Genomic DNA, 21,078 nt, shown 5'->3' with positions numbered 1-21,078 from the left:
GTGAGGGGTAACTGGGGGCACAAGAGGAAGGGCTGTCGTGAGGAGGGGCTGGGGTCACCCTGCTGCAGTGCAGAGCTCTGGGAGGTGCATCTTAGATATAGCAACTTCTGCCGCTCCCTGACAGCCCAGGGCCTGGGATGGGCAGTTTCTCATCCTGGGTGGAGCTGGAACTTGCAACCTACCTGCTTGCCTGGGATGGGTCCCTTCCTACAGCACTAGGAAAGGGGCTGGTAGCTCCCCGTCCAGCCTTGTTCTAAGGACACTGGATAGGGGGAGACCTATCCAGAAACAGCAGATGAGGTGAGGGGTCTGAGTGCAGGGACAGGACTTCTGGATTTTTTCTACTCCTTCCCCAGGACCTGAGGCTTCAGAGCAAAGCCCTCCTGTCTGCAAAGGGCTTCCTGATCTGGAGAGGGTCTGTGAGAGCTTGTGAATGCCTGGAGAAGAGGGAAGGGGTGGCCCTTGTAGGCCGCTAGGGGGCACCCTCCCAACCCCAAGAGTAGAAAAGGTGTCCCCCAAGGGACTTCAGGACTGAAGGACACCGAACTCCTATGCCCTGTTTTCTCTCTGTCCAACATGACCCCCACCAGCCCCTTGTTCCTCTCAGCTCACGCCCAAGGTTTTGCCAACAGGTGGGTAAGATTCTTCTCTGAGTGGCAGCGGCCAGGTGAGGTCACACCACTGGAGAGGCCAAGGGACCTGAGGCATCACTGCCAATAACCTTTTGGTGTTGGAGGTCGTGGAGAAGGACTGAGTGGGAAGCCCCTCACTTGCAAAACATGAAGAACCTTATAAGCAATCCCTGCTCCTTCCCATCTCCTCTGATTGCCCCCATCCAAGAAAGCAGCCAAGACACAAGACAGGAGTTGAAGTTTATTCTTGGGAAGAACAAAGGCCCCCCAACCCTCCACATCCAGGAAGGCTTCCCCAGGGGGCCCTGCCCCTCCAAATGGTCATCTCTCTTTTCTGAACCCCTGCTTCCACCAACACCCATTACGATGCTGCTACTTGGGTGAGAGGCTCCTCCAGGTACTGCACCAAGGCCTGGGCCTGCGAGAAAGGGAGGAGAAACCAGTCCCACACAAGGCCTGCCATTGGAGTGATCTTAAATTCAGGTCCACTCCTAATGCCGAGCCCCCAGCCCCCAGCCTCCAGTGTTAGCCCGCACCAGACATGGATTGGGTGACATGAGAACAACTCCCAGAAGGTGGTGGGGATGGGAGTGGACACAATGATGGAGCATGAAGGCTGGGCCCAGGGTTTTACAGGCATGGGCACATACACACCTTGGCCTTGAGCATTCCGAAGCCAACAGTCTCCTTGGCATACATGCACAGTAGAAGGTTGGCCACTCGAGTGATGGCTACACGGCCCTCCTGGTGGGGGTGATATCAGGGGATGTGATGTTCTGCTTGCACCCTTTGCCCCTCTTTCCCCATGGGCTCTTCTTGAGAGAGACTGTATCTTCCTTCCATGTCCTGGGCATAGCAGGAGCTTCTGCTGGGGGACTTTGGCCACAGACCTGGACGTGAATTTCTGAGGCCATTCCAGCCTCAGCACAGCCACCTACTAACCAAGTTGCCCTGGGAAACTCAATCTCCCAGAAGCTCAGTTACTCTTTCTGGAACCCGTACCTCACTCCAGTTGGTGAAGATGCTAATACACAGGAAGGAGTTTTGTATCTGCAAAGGGCTGTCCAGATGGGTGATGTTATTATTATGGTTTATTGTATCATTATCATTATGGTAAGGGGAGAGCAGTAACCCAACTTATACTTCTCCTCACTTCCCAACGTAATGTTTTTCAAACTGTAGGTTTGGCCCCAGGGTTAACTGACCCCAGATCAATTAAGAAGTTGATCAGCATTAAAAGAAAAAGAAGGGGAATTCCCTGGTCCAGTGGTTAGGACTCGGCGCCATCACTGCTGGAGCCCAGGTTCAATCCCTGGTCGAGGAACTAAGATCCCGCAAGCTGTGCAGCGCGGCCAAAAAAAAGAAGAGAAATGAAGTATATTGCATATAGTAAGGGAAGTACTGTTTCATGAAACTTTCGTTTTACTGGACTCTGACTTAAAATATATTTCTTATGGCTGGGTTGTGGTCAGAACATTTGAAAGCTATCACCCTTATAGCACCAGCTCTAGGGTAGGCACCCTAGGAATCATCAGTGGAACTAGTCTCCTTGGTTAAGGAGGGAGTGAGGAAGAGGTAGGTGGCTGAGTTACAGTGGAAATCCTTCCTGGAGAGTTCACTCTTGGGGCATTTTCAATTTGGTTCAGCAAACTTTCACTAAGCATCCACTGTGTGCTTGGAACTAGGTGCTGCACCCCCTGCCTCTCTGGGTACCTCATCTACTAACCTGTCCCATTCTCATGCTACTCCAGCCACTTCAACTTTGTTGATCTCTGACCAGGCATCATTCTGCCTCAGGGCGTTTGCACTTACTGTTCTCTCTAGCAGAAATGTTCTTGGACTTCCATGGTGGCGCAGTTGTTAAGAATCCACCTGCCAATGCAGGGGACACAGGTTTGAGCCCTGGTCCAAGAAGATCCCACAGGCTGCGGAGCAACTAAGCCCGCGAGCCACAACTACTGAGCCTGCGTGCCACAACTACTGAAGCCTGAGTACCTAGAGCCTGTGCTCTGCAACAAGAGAAGCCACCGCAATGAGAAGCCCGTGCACCTCAACAAAGAGTAGCCCCCTCTCACTGCAACTAGAGAAAGCCCGTGCGCAGCAACAAAGATCCAATGCAGCCAAAAATAAATAAATAAATTTAAAAAAAAAAAGAAATGTTCTTAACCCAGAGAGCCACATGGCTTGCCAACTTCCTTTAGACCTTTTAGATCTTTGATGAGATGTCACCTTTTCAGTGAGACAGTCCTTGACACAAACATCCTATCTCACTTCCTTTTTGCTTTTTCTCTACAGCATTTTCAATACCTAACATACTACTTTTTACACTTACATACATATGTTACAAAACATATTTACGAACTTATTTTACGAACATACATATTTTACTTAATTTAAGGCATATGTAAGACTGTAAGCTGCATTAGGGCTGTAGTTTTTGTCTGTCTTGTTTGCTACTTTTTCCCCAGTCCTGAGAACACTGCAGGGATCTAAAAATTTGTTGACTAAACAGATAGAAAGGTGAATGAGACAGCTTCTGTTTCCAAGAAGTTCACAGTCTAATGGCCACTTCCCCTTTCTGGACTGCATCGCGTTTCTCTGTAAACTGAAGGGATTGGACTAGGGTCTGGAGACTCTGCCATGCTTCTGAGTCTGTGAATCTCAGATGACAACACTTTGTGTCTGCATATCACTCTACAGTTTATATCCACCCTTTCATTTGACCACAACAGCCCTGTGTGCATGGTGTGGTGATGGGGATTATTGTTTTCACCTTGGAGGTGTGGTAAGAAAGCTCAGAGAGGTTAAGTGACTTACCCAAGGTTCCACAAATGATAAGTGGCTGGCTGAGACCAGAACCCCAGCCAGACCTCAGGTCCAGGACTCCTTTCTCATCACCACTTGATGCATAGGGTCCTGCCTATTATAAATGCTGCTGCAGACCGACTCTTAGTAATCTTCCAGAGATCCTGTCCCTGCCCCTCCAACCATCCAGGATGGGGTCCAGGTCCCCCTTGGGGATGCCCTTAGAGAAAGAGGAAGTGGCTCCCTTCTCCATACCATGCAGTCCATGAGGATGAATTTGAGATTGTCTTCATTAAACGCTTGGTTCCCGTTCCGGTCGTAGGCCGCCCAGATGTTACTGGCGATGGCAGCAGTGACCCGGGCGTCCGTATCCCCGTAACCGGAGTAGGCCAACAGAGATCCCTCGTTATTCAGCAGCCTGGCGAAGGATCAGGAGGGATATCAACGTGCTCAGGACGGGGAGTCAAACGGGGAGCCTGGGCTCCCATCCTAACTCCCGCCACTGGCCCTTCTAGAAAGCAAGCGTCTGGGCTGAGTGTGTGCTACAACATGCCCCGAGCACCCAGTACGTCGGTTTCTCTTTTCGAGAGGGGCCCTCCGGCCGGTTCACCTAGCTGCTGCCCCCTCTGCCACCTCCTCCCTTCCCCACCCCTCCCTCGGAGAGTCGCGCGCTGCCCCACGCCAGTGCTCGCCACTCGGGTTCTCGGTCCGCACTCACAGGGTGCTCTGGACGCCTCCAGTGTTGGCCTGGCTTAGCACCTGAGTCAAAGCCTTGGGACGCAGCATGCCTGCGGCTCCTATCCCTGGGCTTTTGCACCCAGATCCCCGAGTTTCCTACTGCTGCCCTCCGCCTGCCGCTTCCCGTAGTCCAGCTGCCCTGCTCCGGAACGCCCTGGGAGTTGTAGTTTTCTGGCCTGGCTTTGTGGTTCTGACTCAACCCCGCCCCACCGCGGGGTGCCCTGGGAATTGTAGTTCTTTGCGATTTCGCGAGGCACCCTGGGAACTACAGTTCGCCTTTCCAGTGCGACCACGCGGTTATGGGGGAAAAGAGCGGGAGAAAAAGGACAGAGGCAGTACTGGAAGGACATTTAACCCCCTCGGGCAGAAAAGTCATATCCGCTTGACAACTCACGATTCAGTAGTTAAAAGAAAATAAAATCCCTATATTTGTCGGGCACACATTTGGTTACTTTTCAAAGCAAATTTCTACATTATGCACAGTTCTGTGAGATGAGGCGATAGATACTATTGAGGAAACTAAGGCTCAGAAGGGCCACGCAGGCAAAATTCAGGTCTCTAGAACTGTACTTAATAGACTTCGTGCAGGCCACTACTCTCAGGGGAATAAAGTCAATCCTAGAGACAAGGTTTTAGGTGGACATCCAGAAGTGGGAAAATTCAACCTCAAAGTCGGGAGAGGTCTCAGGCCTGGAAAGAATTTGGGCTTCCCGAGAAAGACCAGTTATCACAGGGAACGTAGATAAAGCGGCGACACAGAAAGTCCTTTGTCCCGGAGCGGGATTTAACCCGCGGAGGGGCGGGAGCAGCTTTGGGCCCGGGTGGACCTCAACTCGGCTCAGGCGGGCTAGTTCGGCCCCCGTCCCGCAGTGACGGACACGCCCCGCCTCCGCCCCGAACCCCTCGGGGGCCGCAGCCCAGCAAGGCCCTGTCCAAGCTGCTGGACCCCGGGCTCAATCCTGGGCGGACCCCGCTGCAGTGGCCCCCCCAGTCCGCCCGGGGCGCTGTGGCTGCGGCTGGTCCGGAGGGGGCGGTGAAGCCTTGGGAAGGGGAGGGGAGAGGGGAGTGTTGGAGGCGCCGGAGCCGAGCCCGGACGGCCGGCCGGGCGGGGAGAAGGAGGAGCCGGGGCGGGCTGGCGGGCGGCCGGGTGGCGGCGGCGGCATGGCGGAGCCGAGCGGGGCCGAGACGAGGCCCCCCATTCGGGTCACCGTCAAGACCCCCAAGGACAAGGAGGAAATTGTGATCTGCGATCGAGCCTCGGTCAAAGAGGTAGTACGGGTGGCGGGGGTGGGGGTGAGCGCGGAGGAGGGGTCTGCGAAGAGAGGGGTGGCTCTGAGACGGTGGGGCGTACGGGAGGGCCGGGGAGAGGAGGGCGGGGGCCCAGCACGCACTCGGAGGAGCGGAAGGGAAGGGCAGGAGGGTAGGGGGCGTCCTGCGGGGGTGGTCTGGGGGAGCGTGGCGCGTGTTGGGGAAGGGAGGCCGGAGATTTGCCTTGTGGCCTGGGCTGGGGGCGTGGTGGAGAGTGCGAAGAGGACACCTTGCACAGGGAAGGGGGAAGTACCCTGGGTTTGAGGGGAGTATTCGCCCCAGTTACTGGTCGGGGTTCGAGGCGCCGAGTCAGAGTGGGGGCCGGGCAAGGAGCTGAGCGGGCGGGAGGCGCAGGTTGGGGGAGAGCTCCGGGCTCCTACTGTGCGCCTCAGAGAACGCCCAGCATTCTCACGCCCGGCCAGGAGGTAGGATTTCCCTCTGCCCGGATGTTTCCTACTCTTTCCAATCAAGGTGGTTACATTTGATTCTCAGCCCCTCTGGGATTTACACAGTGTGCAGTAGGTGCTCAATAAAAATGTGTTGAATGAGTGAATGAGGGAATATTGCCTGTGTTCACCACCCCCCTGTGGCTGCTTCAGAATTTCACAGAGGCGGGGCTTAAGATAGGCGTCTGGTTGGAAGGGAGGGATCTGGAAGCTGCCTTTGCTTAACAAGTGCACTCTTTTTACTTAGAGTGTGGGTTTGATTTGGTTGGGTTGATAGGGGTGTTGCTGATAGATTTGGGGAGTCTAACTCTCCCCAAGCCAGCCTTTAGTGCCGTCATTGCCCCTCCCCCCACCTTATAAAATGACTACATTCCAGAATTTAAATAATTTTTGCCTGCAAAACTGAATTTGAAATCAGCCCTAATTGAGTGGCCCCATGTGTTTGGTTAAGAGCCTGGGCTTTGATGTCAAGACCTGAGTTCCAGTCTGCCCAGAGCAAGTTACCTAACTACTCTGATCCTCAGTTTTCTCATCTTTAAAATGGAGATAATAATTAACATGTATCTCATGGGACTTAGACTCTTAACTAGTGAATAGTTAGTGTTGTTATAAATGGGATCTATTTGTTGTAGTTGTTACAAGAACACTGGGAATAAAGAGAGGAAAGAGAAGGCTGAAGGGAGATAGGGCCTGGGCCCAAGGCTGTTGAAGGAGTTGGGATGGAGAGAACTGCCCAGGTAGTATGCTCACAGGGAACTGGGTGGATGGACTGAAGAAGGAGTGGCAGATAGAAGCAAGGGCTTTCTAGGGTGGGAGACCCTGGGGTAGCGCTGAGAGGAGCTTCTCACTGGACCACCTCCTTGGTTAAGAAAGGAGCTGCTTATTGCAGCTGGAGGGATGCAGTCAGGACTGCTGAAAGGACTTCCCACGACTAGAGGTGGGAGCAAGGGAATGCAGAGGCTTTGAAGAAGAGGCAGGGTCCCTGGTTGGAGGAGCCCAGGCAGCCTCCACAGTGACCTTTGCCTCTTGATCACAGTTCAAAGAGGAAATCTCCCGGAGATTTAAGGCTCAGCAGGATCAGCTGGTCCTGATCTTCGCAGGCAAGATCCTCAAGGATGGGGACACACTGAACCAGCATGGGATCAAGGATGGGCTCACTGTCCATCTGGTCATCAAGACCCCTCAGAAGTAAGTTCAGGAGAGGAGCAGGTCCAGCTTCGGATTGGGCATTTTTTTCCCCATCTGATACTTTCTCACGCATTGTTCAACTAACTGTACATCTAAGGCCTATGCCAAGGCCCAGGAAGGTGGCTCTTGGATGGATTGCCAGGAAGGCCTGTGATCTCATCTGCAGGGGAAGGGAACCTGATTTACCTCTCCCTGAATACCCTGAAGATAGAGGATACTCGCTCCTCTCTTCCTCTGATTTACTGACTTCCCCAGCATCATCCTGCCCCAGCCTCAGGGTTGCTTAGGAGGTGGCTTGGGTTAGGGCTGTACCTGCACAGCAAACATAGATATCATTGTCTTCCCTTTTGTGTTCACTTCAACTAGGATTTTTCTTTCTGTCCTCAGGGTTCAAGATCCGGCTACTGCCACTGCTTCTTCCCCTTCCACTCCAGACCCAGCCTCAGCACCCTCCACCACGCCTGCTTCACCCGCCACTTCTGCCCAGCCCTCCACTTCTGGCAGTGCCACTTCGGATACTGGCAGTGGAAGCCGAAGGAGCAGTGGGGGGGGTACCTCCCCAGGCACTGGGGAGGGACCTCCCAGTGCCACTGCATCCATACTCTGTAAGCCTTTAGGGTGGAAGGCACTGTTCTGTTTTGGGCTGTGGAGTGTGGGAGAGCCAAGAAGAGGGGAAAATATGGTCCCTGCTCCTGATTTGATGGGGATTGGGGACCCCTGGACATAGGGGTCCAGACATTGGTACTTGAGCCAAGAGGGGGAAGAAATCAGTTTGTGAGGGCTTCCCAGAAGAGGAGAGCATGGCAAAATGTTAAGAGTGAGGGGAGAAATGGGGCTGGGGATGTGGGGAACCCTGGGTAAAGATATTGGAGTTTGGGGAAAAGGTGGGTCCAGCAGTAGCCAGTTGGGGAATATTTATTTGCTCATTCAGTAGGCCATCACTGGTTACCTTCTCTGTGCTCAGTATTGTGCCTGCCTGTCAGCCTCGGCCATCAAAGAGGTCTCAGTCTAGTAGGTTCACATCTCTTTGCCAGCAGTGGATCAGGGCTGGGGCTGTGGAAATGATTGGAAAAGGGAGATGTGAGAAGCAGAAGGGGCCCATCCTGGAGACCTGACTTCAGTGGCTCTGGCCAGGTAGGGGAAGAGTCTTGTGACAGGCTGTGACCCTGCCCCCTCCCCTCAGCTGGCTTTGGGGGCATCCTGGGCCTGGGCAGCCTGGGCCTGGGCTCTGCCAACTTCATGGAGCTGCAGCAGCAGATGCAGAGGCAGCTGATGTCCAATCCTGAGATGCTGTCGCAGATCATGGAGAACCCCCTGGTCCAGGACATGATGTCTAACCCCGACCTGATGCGCCACATGATCATGGCCAACCCCCAGATGCAGCAGCTGATGGAGCGGAACCCCGAGATCAGCCACATGCTCAACAACCCTGAGCTCATGAGGCAGGTGGGTCTGAAAGAAGGTTGGGATTGTGGAGGACACCTGGTGCCCAGCTGTGCCCTGCCTGGCCTTTTCCCACCTTGTCCTACCTTGACTTGTTCATTCATTCATTCAGCAGCCATGTTTTGAGCCCTGGGGGTAGAGTGATGAAAAGATATAGGCTTAGCTTTCCAGGAACTTCTGGTCTCAAAGGGAAGTGGGACAAGTAAGCAGGCTGTTATAATAAAGTGTGGTCGGTGCTATTATAGAGATAGTCACAGTATCCCCTAGAAGCACACAGAAGGGCTCCTGATCCTACCTGGGGCTCAGAGGAGGCCCTAAAGGAAGTGTCACCCAAGCAGAGACCCAAAAGAGAAAGAATGAACCAGAGGAAGAAAAAGAGAAGAGTATTCAGGGCTGAGGGGCAGCAAGTACAAAGGCCTGGGAATGAAAGATAATAGGAGGATTGGGAAGCATTGTGTCTGGACAGGGCCTGGTGGGTAAGGGAGACCCGGGGGAGGTGGTTTGGTGTTGGTCTTTGGGAGCTCCATCTCGTGGCCATCCACCAGGGGATGGGACGAGGGTAGACGATCTCAGCAGAGCTGTGGACACTAGTGCTAGACTCACCAGAAGATAAGTTACAGAAGGGCAAGGATTTGCAAGTGTTTTGTTCACTGCCTAGAACAGTGCCTGGTATATAGTAGTCACTCAATAAGTACTTATTAAATGAACGAATTGTGGGATAAGAGATCAGAATCTTATCATAGACATGAAAGTGTCTTAGAAGAGGCAGGTGTGGAGCAAATTTGGGAAGAAGGACAGGGAAGGCATTCCAAGTTGGATAGGAACAAGAAGCAGCTATGCTCATTTTATCTGTTATGTACTGCTGGCCCCTAGAGCTGACATAGGTCACGCCCTCCTTATTGAAAGTGAGCCATTGGTTCCCAAGAGAAAGCCCCCATCCTGTTTCTCAAGATTCAGTGAGGCCAAAGACCTGGGGTGAGATCTAGAAGGTGTTGGTAGCATTGTCCCAGCTTGAATCCTTTCCCTCCCCAACTTGTCATTTACCAGAAGCCATAGTCTGGTCTCGGTCAGACAGTCCAATCTGGCCTTGAACCCTGTCTCCACCACTAACTGGCTATGAGTCTCTGAGCCTCTTTTCTCATCTGCTAAATAGGGACAGAAATACCTACAAGGGATGGTTATTGTGGGTATTAAATGATTTGAGTTCTGTAAAGTACTTAGCCCAGCGCCTGTATGTCGTAACTGCTCAGTAGATGTTAATTTTCTCTTTTGCTGCTTCTTCTCTCTCATGTCCTTTCTTATTCAACTTCCTTGTGCTCCCTGACACTTCTGGGGATCCTCTGAACCTGAGGGAGGGAAGCTGCTGCCCTCACCCCACCTGGGATCTTGTACCCCCAAAAGTCAACCAGAATACCCATAGGGAGACAGGGCTAGAGCCCAGGTGACAGTAGAGGAAGGAAGTCCAGTTCACCCTGCTCCCTGCCACTGTGGGTCAGTTCCTAGGCCCTGGACCCTGGTCCTGATGCAGACCTCCTCATCAGGGCCCACTCTTTTCCAAGCTTGGTGATCCCTTGGTTCCAGGGCCATTCTCTCTCTTTCCCTTTTCCACCAGACGATGGAGCTTGCTCGGAATCCAGCCATGATGCAGGAGATGATGCGGAACCAGGACCGGGCCCTAAGCAACCTGGAGAGCATCCCTGGAGGGTATAATGCCCTCCGCCGCATGTACACGGACATCCAGGAGCCCATGTTTAGTGCTGCCCGGGAACAGGTGGGGCCAGGGGCTGGGCTGTGGGAGGGCAGTCTGGGCTCAGGATTACCTACCCCAGACCCAGGCAAGACTGAGGTGCTGTCTGCTCCTCTTTCCTTCCCTAGCCCCCTGAGGGTGGGCCTTGGCTTAAAAGTGGTTCTCACGCTGCATAGCCAGGGATGGTCCAACTTGGCATGGGACTGAGGCACTAGGGCAGAAGATAGCAGAGTTCCCTAGGGAAGTGGGCAAAGGGTAGTATCCAAGGGATTTGACATTGTTCTGACAAACCTCTTGCACCAAGGGCTCAAAGGTTGTGGGGCAGGCCTGGGGTCAAACAGCCAGCCCTAGCACAGTGTGTCTCAAGTGTGGTCCACAGATCACCTGCATCAGAATCACCTGGGGAGCTTGTTAACCATGAGATTCCTGGTCCCCACCTTTGAGCTACTTACTGAATCAATCTCTGGAATCAACCTGGGAATACACACTTTAAAAAAGGCTTTAAGAATTCTTCCCAAATATACAAAAAGTATAGCATTCTCTTGTATCCTTGTGGCCCTAAAACGTTGCCATATATAGTTTCAGTGCCTTTTTGGGTTCTTTTTTTAAAGTTTAGCTTACACTAAATACAGTACATATTTACCTGTTTCAAAACTCAAAAGTTACACAAAGTAAACAAAAGGGTATTTTAAAAGTATAGAAAGGTATACAAGCTCAACGGAAGTATACACAAGGGATCCTGCTATTTCCATCTCCCAGCCACCTCTTTTCCACCCCAGAGTTAACAAATGTTGTTAGTATTTTGTATGTTTTCCTAGACGTATTAAACATTAGCAAATAAGATATTACACATAGAATTGCAGCCTTCACATACCCTTCCCCCATCTTATGCCTCTCTTTCCCTCTCCGGAGCTAACTACCACCCTGAAGTTGGTGTTTGTCATTTCGATTCTTTTAATTACCTATGTATGAATCCATAAACAATCTCTGGCCTCGTTTTGCATATTTTCAACCTTATAGAAGTGGTATCATGCTGTTCATATAATTTTAAACTTGTTTTTTAAAAAAAATCTAAAAATGTTTTATTGAAGAATAATATAGTTGTAGAAAGGTGCACATATCATAAGTGTACAGCTTGATGGACTTTCACAGACTGAACGCCCCGCCATCCTCAACCAGCACCCAAGTGGGAGGGTGGGGCCCCACATTCCTTCTTCCTTGTGGAAAGGAAAAAGCACCATATCCTGAGTGGCCCGTGCTATCCCAGCAGATTCCTTGTTCATGCCGTCTCTGCCCTACACCAAGTCTCCACAGATGAGTGTGCCTTGTTGACCCTGTCCCTACGATGATGACACATTGTCTTAATTAAGTCTGGGCATCAGGTAGGGTGAATCTCCCCTCCCCACTTCCAGCTTATTCTTCACCATCATCTTGGTTATTCTTGGCATTGCTCTTTCAAATTTTAGAAAGTGCTATAGGGATCAACTGTGAGTTTTTAAAGAAATTAATTTATTTTAAGTTTAATTTTATTTAAGTATTTAATTTAAAATGTATATCAAAGTAATGTATGTACCTGGTTAAAAAAAAAATTTAAGTAGTTGAGCAAGTCTTTATAACAAGCACCCAGCTAATTCTGATGTACTCTAAGGTGTGTGAACCACTGGTTCATCTAAAAGAACATAATGTTTGGCATCAGCAAACCTGGATTCAAATACCTGCTCCATCAGACTTCAGTGGTGTGATCTTAAGTGAGTTGCTTAATCTCCCTGAGTCTTCACTTCCTCATTTGCAAAATGGAGACAATGTGTTATAGCAGTATTCTCAATCATTTTGGTCTCTGGACCCCTTTATTTATTTTTTGTTTAAAAAAAAATTTTTTTTTTTTTTTTTTTGGCCACACCGTGTGGAATGCGAGAGTCTTAGTTCCCCAACCAGGGATTGAACCCGAGCCCCCTACAGTGGAAGCTCGGAGTCCTAACCACTAGACCGCTAGGGAATTCCCCTCTGAACCCCTTTATACACTTAAAAATTATTGAGGACCCCAGAAGCTTTTGTTTTTGTGGGTTAAGCCTATTGATATTCACTGTATCTGAAATTAAAACTGAGAAGTAAAAAAAAATTTATTTATTAACTGATTTAAAAATAACAATAAATCCATTATACATTAACATAAATAGAATATTCTTTTGAAAAATAACTTTATTTTCCAAAACAAAACTTTAGAGGAAAGAATGGCCTTGTTTGACTTTTTTGCAGATCTCTTGAATGTCTGGCTTACTACAAGACAGCTGGATTCTCAGATCTGCTTCTGCATTCAGTCCAATGCAATGTCACATGTTACGTAGCCTTTGGAAAACTCCACTGAATACTTATGAGAGAATGAGAGTGAAAAAGGCAAATAACATCTTAGGATTATAAAAATGTTTTTTAAACCTTGCAGGGGTCCTAGGACCACACTTTGAGAACTGGTGTATTAGAGGGATATTGTAAACATTAGAATGGGTCAGGCACATAGTAGGTGCTCAATAAATGGCAGCTATTAACACTTGGGAGCTCAGGGAAAGAAATTCAGGCCTTGGGGTGTATGGGGAAGAGCAAAGCAGGACCCAGAACTAGGTGGGTTTGGGTGCTAGGCAAGTTACCTGAACAGGAAATCTGAAACGTTGACAAAGACCGAAACTGTGGTGCATGAACCCTGGCCTGCAAACCCTGTTATCTGAACAGGCATCTGGTAGGGTGAAGGAACCACAGCTCAGAGCAGGAGGGTCCTTGGTCAGCCCTGGTCCCCATGACCCACTTTGAATAAACAGGAAAAGTGACTGGATACGAAACTCCATGGTGGGGAGGGGCTGAGGCTGCTCAGGTACCTCCTGCGTGGGTGTTGGCGGGTCCAGAGGGAGGACATGTGGGTGCTGCCGTGGGCAGCCCACCATATGGTGGGGTGCAGACCCTGAGACGATCCTGGATAACATAGTTGGGGGCCTGGTGCTGGGGGGGACTGTTTAGCTGAAGCAGCCAGTCTGAGGAGGTAGGCTGTGGGGAGGGAGGGGAAGGAGGAGACTACATGGAGGAAGCAACGGAAGGAGAAGACCTAGGGAGGTATGCTTAGCCAGAGGTGTGCCCACTAAGGGGCTCCACTGTGGTGTGCCTGGATGGACACAGTGCCACGTTGGGGACCTGGGGGTGAGGGAGAGGATTCGGTGGAGTTAGTCTTAGACCAAGGTGGCTGGAAAAGGGAGAGCTAGAGGCAGATCAGGGTCGAAGTAGGGAGCCAGCTCCCATCAAGCTAATAATTACCTATTGAGCACCTACTAGTGTCGGGGGCCAGGGGTGCAAAGTTGAATCTGACATTGTCTCTGCCCCTTAAGAGCTAAGGAAAACAAATATCTCACTACACAATGGGAAAGGTGTGTGTAAAGTATTGATACTCTAGAGCACAGAGGAGATTAGATACCAAATATTTAGAGCCACCGGGGAGATGTGACGTTTCCAGTTATCTGAGGGGTTCAGTTATCCAGTCATCAGCATCAGGCAGCTCCCACCCTGCAGGATGAGGGTGAAGTTGCCCATTGTGGGGCTAGAAATTGACCTGAGGACCTCCAAGGTTTTAGATCTCTCTCCCTTTCCTGGGGAAGGGGAGGCTATTAGGTGAGAAGAAAGAAAGGGCCTAGCCCTTAAGGATTTGTTTCAGTCCTTAACCCAAAACCTTTCCCTCCTCCCAGTTTGGCAACAATCCCTTCTCTTCCCTGGCCGGGAACTCCGACAGCTCATCCTCCCAGCCTCTGCGGACTGAGAATCGAGAGCCCCTCCCTAACCCCTGGAGCCCCTCGCCCCCCACCTCCCAGGCCCCCGGGTCCGGTGGGGAGGGCACCGGAGGATCGGGGACCAGCCAGGTGCACCCGACAGTCTCGAACCCCTTTGGGATCAATGCGGCTAGCCTGGGGTCAGGTATGTCCTAGGGTGGAAGGAGCTTAGTGGGGTCACCAGGGCAGTCCCTCTGCCCCAGGACTGAATGGGGTTCACACTGCTCCAGAATATTGAAGACAGAGGTGAGACTGTATTGAAGCCACAGAGGGGACTCTGTAGCCTGGAGTAGTGGCTCGACCCCTCAGGGTAAGGGTTGGTTCTGGCCCTGTCCTGATGTCCCTAGGAGTGACCTAAGTAAAGGCTTATGAGTAAACCAGGCCCCACTTCCTAAGCTCTTTCAACACTGCTGGTACTACCCAGAGTAAATGGGTCAGACTGGGAATGGGGTGTGGGAGAGGAATCAGGGGGCAGGTAGATGTGGGCTGGGGGAGAGGGATGTGCAGAGCTGCCTTGTACGGAAGTGCAGGTTATGCACTGCACAACCCTGGGAGATGCCCCATTTGTCTGGACTATGACTATACATATGGCTCTAGGGATGTGTGGTAGATGCTCTGATTTCTGTGTACCCTGGGGAGCATCTTGATTGGGAAAGTCCCTTCCCCTCTATGTGCTTATTTCATAAATAAGGTACTTGAACCTGATCCATGGTTTTAAAATTGTACTTCTGAGTCTTGAGGGCTCTGGCCCATCTCCAGGATGAGGGAAGACCAAAAGTGAAAGGCTCCAGGCCTCCTGCCCCAGCTTCAACCAGACCACTGACATACTTGGTTTCCAAGTGAGATTTGGTTTGAGGAAAGGGTCTCTGCTGCTAAGACAAGTTTGCAAACCATTGAACTGGATGATCTTTAGTCAAATCCTTTCCAACTCTGACATCTGACCTGTGGCAGGAACAGTCCAGAGGGGCATGAATCAGATCCAGTTTGCAACTGGCTTGTCCTTAGCAGAGTAGTTGGGGAAGGGGCCAGGACAAAGCCGGGCGAGATGACCTCGGAGTCAAGAGAGAATTGGACCCACGCCCCAGTACTTGGGTGCCCATTTTACCATTGCCTTTCTGAGTTTTGTAACCACTCAGTGCCTGAAGTAATGTAGATTGAAGTGAGGCATCTGGTTTCCATCTGGACCCCTTTCCTCTTGTTTTTTCCTTCTTGTCCTAGGGATGTTCAACAGCCCGGAAATGCAGGCCCTCCTCCAGCAGATCTCTGAGAACCCCCAGCTGATGCAGAATGTGATCTCAGCCCCCTACATGCGCAGCATGATGCAAACGCTTGCCCAGAACCCCGACTTTGCTGCTCAGGTAAGGAACTGGCACGAGGGGAGTGTGTTGGGGGCTGTTGCTTGTGATGACCAAAACACTCTAGAGCCAGACTGCCTGGGTTTCTGTATTGAGCTCTGCCACTTCCTAGCTGTGTGAGCCAAGCAAGTTATTTAACCCCAGTTTCCTCCTCTGTAAAATGGTAATAACAATAGTTCCTGCCTCAGAGAGCTGTGAGGGTTGAGTTAATACCATAAAGTGTTTAGAACATGGCATGGCATGTAGTAAGCCCTACGTACTGGGAAATGTTAGCTGTCATCATCCTCGTCAGACCGGCTCCTGACTCTCGTCCTCGTCCAGAGTATAGTTCCATTTCCTCTCACTGTCCCACTTAGGCCTTCAGGATACTTTGAGAGCCTTGGAAAAGCTGGCCAGATTTCCTGCAGTGGAGGGGGTGCCAAGGGAGATGAGGCCGTGGGGGCATTCTGGGGGTGGGTAGGCCCAGGCCTCCCCTACTGCCTTCACCCTGGCAGATGATGGTGAACGTGCCGCTCTTCGCGGGGAACCCCCAGCTGCAGGAGCAGCTCCGCCTGCAGCTCCCAGTCTTCCTGCAGCAGGTGAGTGAGGAGCCTAGACGGGTGGAGGTTGAGGGCCAGGGTAGACCCTGAGGCCCAATGGGTGGAACTTAAAGGAGGGGCCGCGCTTGGCTCTGGACTCAGGGTCTAGGCTGCCTCCTGTCTCCTGGCACCTCCTGTTGCCTTTCTCTGCTGTTTCCCACCAGATGCAGAACCCGGAGTCACTCTCCATTCTTACCAATCCCCGAGCCATGCAGGCGCTGCTGCAGATCCAGCAGGGACTGCAGACCTTGCAGACCGAGGCCCCCGGACTGGTACCCAGGTGAGGGTCGGTGGCAGGTGGGCAGCAAAGTTCTGGCTACTCCTCCCCCTCAACCCGTTTCTCTGCCACTCTCTGAGCAGCCCTTGTGTGTCTGAGGGTCTGTTTTCCTGTTCCTTCCAACTGCTTTTCCTTCTGGATCTCACACTGCCATCCCTTTCTCAGAGGCCATCTCCCACCTCTTGGTCTCTCCTGCCTGCAGCCTTGGCTCTTTTGGGATGTCCCGGACCCCAGCCTCCTCTGCAGGCAGCAACGCTGGGTCTGCGCCTGAGGCCCCCACCTCCTTGCCAGCCCCGCCAGCCACATCCTCTCCAACAGGGGCCTCCAATGCTCAGCAGCAGCTCATGCAGCAGATGATCCAGCTTTTGGCTGGAAGTGGAAACTCACAGGTATATGGGGCAGCAGGGCTGGTGCTGGGACCCTGCAGCGTCGAGGGTGGCGGTAGAATGGAGACAGCAGAGCAGGCTTCGGAGTCAGCCAGACCTGGCTCTAGTTCCTGGTCTGCTACTTTCTAGCCTTGGGCAAGTTACCGATCTTCCGTAAGTTTAGTTTCCACAGCTGTGAAATGGAGATGAGACTAGTAATGGCGCTTACTGGGTCAGCTGGGTACTGGTCTATGTGCCTTATGTATAAGAGCTCATTTACTTTATTCTCCACAACAGCCTTGCCAGGAAGCTATTATTATTGTTTCTGTGTTACAAAAGGGGAAAACTAAAGCCCAGAGAGGTTAAGTGTCTTGCTCAGAGTCACATATCTAGTAAGTAATGGAGCTAAAATTCAAACTGAGGCATGCTGGCTCCAGAATTTACACTTCAACTACTGTTACACCATTTCTGCTTATATCAGAGGACCCTTTTGATAATTAAAGTAGCCTCCCTCTCTGAGACGAGAGGAGGATTCTGGGAGGTGAGGTGACCAGAGCCTTGGGCCACATAGTCAAGGCCTGGGGTTTGGGGGAGGAGCAGGGATGAGCCCCTTAACCCTTCTATGGCCTCTGTGACTCATCTGGGAAAAGCCTTTCAACAGGAATATAAGTGTGCCCAGCTCTGTGCAAGGCACTGAGGGGGCTGGATGAAGGGATCCCCCAGGCCCAGTCCAGCTTAAATTGTGTGGACTGTGATGAAAAACACCATGGAGCACTGGAAACGGCTCTTGTACTGCGTGTTGGGGGCCTCTGTGATTGCTGGGCTCCTTCCAGTTCTGAGTTTTCTGTTCATGATCTAGGCTACTGCCTCCTAAGCATGCCTTGGGGAAAACATTTCCAGGAGATGTTTATAGGAGTGTCAAAAACGAAAGGCCTTCTCTTTCGTAAATAACCGTGTTTGTTGATTGGTTAAACACAATTAACAGGCTCTTGCTTTCCTGGGGCCCTTCTCTGACCTTTACTATGGCCGTGTGTGTGATGACTGCCAGGAAGGAGGGGGTTTGGAGGTGGTATTTATCCACCACAGAACGTTTGGCTTTTGGATTGCCTGTTAACATCTCCATAGTGTTGATGGAAAGCAGTTGGGAATATCGGTTGATCTAGGCCTATCCATTACTTCGAAATCTTAAGAAAGATGCCCCCTGCCTTATGATGACACAGTCGTTTAGTGACTTGGGACGCCAGCTCCTTGGCCTCTGTTTGCAGCTCACCGGCCCCTGCCCCACTGGTTGAGTCTGAGGATGTCTTCTTCTCACCATTATAAACGCTCAGAATCAGATAGGCCCCCTGGGGTTGGTCCTGTGCCCGCTTCAAAAGGCCTGTCCCCTCCAGGTGCAGACGCCAGAAGTGAGATTTCAGCAGCAGCTGGAGCAGCTCAACTCCATGGGCTTCATCAATCGTGAGGCCAACCTGCAGGCCCTGATCGCCACAGGAGGGGACATCAACGCAGCTATCGAGAGACTCCTGGGCTCTCAGCTGTCCTAATCCCTCGGCTCGTGCCTCCTGCCTCTCCCATCCCTCGATGCCAGCGTTTGGTTCCGATCCTCTGCAGCTTGTCATCCCTTCTGTCTTCTCCCTTGTCCTCTCCAGACGGCAGGGTGACTTTAGAGGCGTGGGCCCCAGCCCCGTAGCTCTGAGAATTCCAGTTTTACTTCTGCACCTCTTGTAGAACCTTCTCTCCTGGTCCTGCTCTAGCAGAGCTATTTAAACAGTTCTCACAGTTTTGTTGATTGGCCCCTCCTCCTTGGCCCTCTCCCCCTTCACCTTTGCAACCTTCAGACTTCTCAGTGGCAGTGCAGAGCTGAAGGAGGAACCGACTCTCTGCTTTACTGGAACAGGGTCTTCCGTCTGTACCACTAGGGTTTTGCTTGTCTTATGTTTACTTTTGGTAACTCTTCCTTCTTTCTCTCCCCCATCCCCTCCCACCTCTAGCCTAACCAATGCTAGACTTCCATGCTCTGAAGGAGGGGCAGGTGAAACAGGCTGTGATTTTCCTCCTCACCCCCTGTTCTGTTCACTTCACCCAGCACTTTTTCACGGGGTCTGTTGGGACTTCCAGAGGAAGGAAAATGCTTGTTCTCCCTGTCTGAAGGGAGAGGTGAGACACAGCCCTTTGGAGCACGAATTAACAGGCCCTGGACCAGCCCAATGAGGGGAGGAGGGAATGAGATTTTCTGGAGGAAGGGAATCAGGGAAAGAGCCTGAGTAGAGGACTTGGAAGTTGGAATTGACAGTTAGGGAATGGAAGCACTAATAGTTATTTTAGGCCGGAGAGTCCAGGCTCAGGCCTGGCAAAGGAGACTTAAGAGATGTTAACGGAATTTGAGTGGAAGAAAAGGGCTCAATGAAGCTAAACAATACGGCTCACAAGGGGTTATCTTGGTTCCATTGCCGCAAACACACATGCTTATATATATACGCACACGTTTCCATGAACCCAGGACCTGTCTGTGTCTCCAGGTACCAGTGATTTAAGCTCCCCTCAAAAGACATGAAGAGGATTGGGGTCTGTCTTAGCAGTGGGTGTGTGTGTGCGGGGGTGGGTGCATGTGAGTTGAGTGGGAGGGTGGATCCCTTGTTGATTTCTGGTTTAGAGTTTTCTCCCACCAGAGAGAAGTAGGCAAAAGGGCCAGTCTAGGTCAGGAATAAATACAGCCTGGAGAGCTAGATCCCCTGGGCTTCTGGATGCTGGGTAACCCAAGGGTAGTGTGGGTACCTCTTCTGAAGCTGTCAGGGCTGTGACCAGCACCCTTATTACCCCTCCCCTCATTGCTTCGGGGAATAGTAGGGGAGGAGTCTTTCCCTCTAGAACCCCTGGCCTTTGGCGTCTTAGCTCCTGCCCTTTGAGTTTTCACTATTTCCCTCCAGGCCAGAAAGTTCTATTTGAGGAAGGAAAGGAGAGGGCAGCAATGATGCCTTTGATCTGGAATTGGACATTGCTCTATTGGAGCACAGAGGAGGCTCGTATCACCTCCTCTCTCTGCTACTTAGCCCAGCTGCTTGGAGGACCCATTGCTGGGAATATGGAGGCAAGAGGAACAGAATTTTCTCCAAGTGGGAAAGGGTCCCAAGCAGTCCAGAGAGGATGTCTGTGTGGCTTTCCCTCCCTACCTCCCCCAACTCCCACACTGGCCTTTGTAAATAAATGGTGTGGTCTTTATTGTGAGGGTGTCTTGGTGTTTGTTTTCTGGGGGAGAGGAGGCTGGCTGAAGACAACTTCTTGGTTTTAGAGGGCTTTTGTAAAGTGGGATCTAGAGGAATTTGAAGTTGGGTTCGGTTACCACAGATGTTCAGAAACATCAAATATAAAGGGATAACTGATCGTGGGGATATCTATAATCTGTAGTTTAGGAATGGGAAGGATTGCTTTCTTCTACTCCCCGTCGCCAGACCATAAGTTATCAGATCCCACCCCTGCTCCCCCATAGGTCAGGGCTGGGAGAAGAATGTATGAAAGGTGCCGGGAATATGGCTAAGTCCTTACTTCCATCCTCTGATCTTTTGGCAAGACTGCCCTCTCCTTACCCCAGGGAAAAAGGTCAAAACAAGAGAAACCCTTGTATCCAGACCTAATGCAAGTGGAGTTTAACAGTTATTAGTCTTGAGCTCTGAGGCTAAACCTAGCTCTACCACTAAATATGTGAATTTAAGGAAGTCTTTTCATATGTATGCGGTTTTATCTTTTGTGTAGTGAGGTTATGGATTAGAGCTCTGTGATATCGGAATAATGCGAGTGGGAGGTTCCACTTCTGATAGTGGTAGGCTGGATGTTTCAGACCAGCACTCTCAGAAATTTTAAATATGAAAACTATCAAAAAATCAAAGGGTTAACAAGATTGGCTGGGAATCCAGAGAGAAAAGAAGGCCCTAAAGGCTGCCTTTGCCCAGGGGGCTTTTCCAGTTGGGAAAAGGCTGCTGAGAGGCTAAGCTGCGGTTTTGAGGGCCTTGAAGGATTAGGAGCTAGAGGAACAAAAAATTGGAATCTGGGGACAGCTAAAGATAGGGATGCTGGTAAAGATCCACTTGGACTAGGAACCCCTAAGGATGAATCAGAAGTAAACCAGTCCTCATATTCTGCAGCCTAGTGTCCCAACATTCTGGGTGGTCCAGAAATTCTCAAGTCTCAAACTTGGAATAAGATGATCCCAGATTGCTAGCATCTCCAGATGCTTGGTAGAAGCAAGCAGAAATCTCAAGGAACTTAACAACAACCTGGATCTCAAAAGTATTGTAATTAATAATTTTTCAAATATAACATCAGTTATAATAAGAATTAGTCAATTAGTCGAGCTCTTGAAGAAATAAGGCAACGAAAATGAAAGCAAACAAATGAC

General features: G+C 51.0%; 2 protein-coding genes across 2 annotated transcripts; one reads left to right on the top strand and one right to left on the bottom strand.

The window, feature by feature from the left end:
* Positions 1 to 859: 859 nt before the first annotated feature.
* On the bottom strand, positions 860 to 4,339 carry LAMTOR2 (late endosomal/lysosomal adaptor, MAPK and MTOR activator 2). Its single transcript, XM_082614723.1, has 4 exons — positions 4,156 to 4,339; positions 3,693 to 3,855; positions 1,287 to 1,376; positions 860 to 1,050 (listed from the first exon to the last, which is right to left on the bottom strand). The coding sequence occupies exons 1-4, from the start codon at positions 4,221 to 4,223 to the stop codon at positions 994 to 996; spliced, it is 378 nt and encodes a 125-aa protein (XP_082470849.1). The 5' UTR covers positions 4,224 to 4,339; the 3' UTR covers positions 860 to 993.
* A 931-nt stretch (positions 4,340 to 5,270) lies between these two features.
* On the top strand, positions 5,271 to 19,910 carry UBQLN4 (ubiquilin 4). The gene is made up of 11 exons (XM_082615739.1): positions 5,271 to 5,444; positions 6,966 to 7,117; positions 7,505 to 7,722; positions 8,301 to 8,563; positions 10,173 to 10,331; positions 14,030 to 14,255; positions 15,329 to 15,468; positions 15,960 to 16,043; positions 16,208 to 16,323; positions 16,523 to 16,709; positions 18,077 to 19,910. The coding sequence occupies exons 1-11, from the start codon at positions 5,337 to 5,339 to the stop codon at positions 18,227 to 18,229; spliced, it is 1,806 nt and encodes a 601-aa protein (XP_082471865.1). The 5' UTR covers positions 5,271 to 5,336; the 3' UTR covers positions 18,230 to 19,910.
* The last annotated feature ends 1,168 nt before the right edge of the window (positions 19,911 to 21,078 follow it).

The sequence above is a fragment of the Mesoplodon mirus genome (genome assembly GCF_964341445.2).
Source record: "Mesoplodon mirus genome assembly, chromosome: 3".
In the NCBI taxonomy this organism is placed as follows: Eukaryota; Metazoa; Chordata; class Mammalia; order Artiodactyla; family Ziphiidae; genus Mesoplodon; species Mesoplodon mirus.
This window is presented reverse-complemented; position numbering and strand designations above follow the sequence as displayed.

Excerpts from the sequence above, each read along its gene's own strand:
- LAMTOR2 (XM_082614723.1), bottom strand. The coding sequence starts at position 4,223 with ATGCTGCGTCCCAAGGCTTTGACTCAGGTGCTAAGCCAGGCCAACACT. Across the intron at positions 3,856-4,155 it reads GGAGGCGTCCAGAGCACCCT|GCTGCTGAATAACGAGGGAT; the intron begins GTGAGTGCGGAC and ends ATCCTTCGCCAG. Across the intron at positions 1,377-3,692 it reads TCATCCTCATGGACTGCATG|GAGGGCCGTGTAGCCATCAC; the intron begins GTATGGAGAAGG and ends CACCCCCACCAG.
- UBQLN4 (XM_082615739.1), top strand. The coding sequence starts at position 5,337 with ATGGCGGAGCCGAGCGGGGCCGAGACGAGGCCCCCCATTCGGGTCACC. Across the intron at positions 8,564-10,172 it reads ACCCTGAGCTCATGAGGCAG|ACGATGGAGCTTGCTCGGAA; the intron begins GTGGGTCTGAAA and ends CTTTTCCACCAG. Across the intron at positions 10,332-14,029 it reads TTAGTGCTGCCCGGGAACAG|TTTGGCAACAATCCCTTCTC; the intron begins GTGGGGCCAGGG and ends CCCTCCTCCCAG.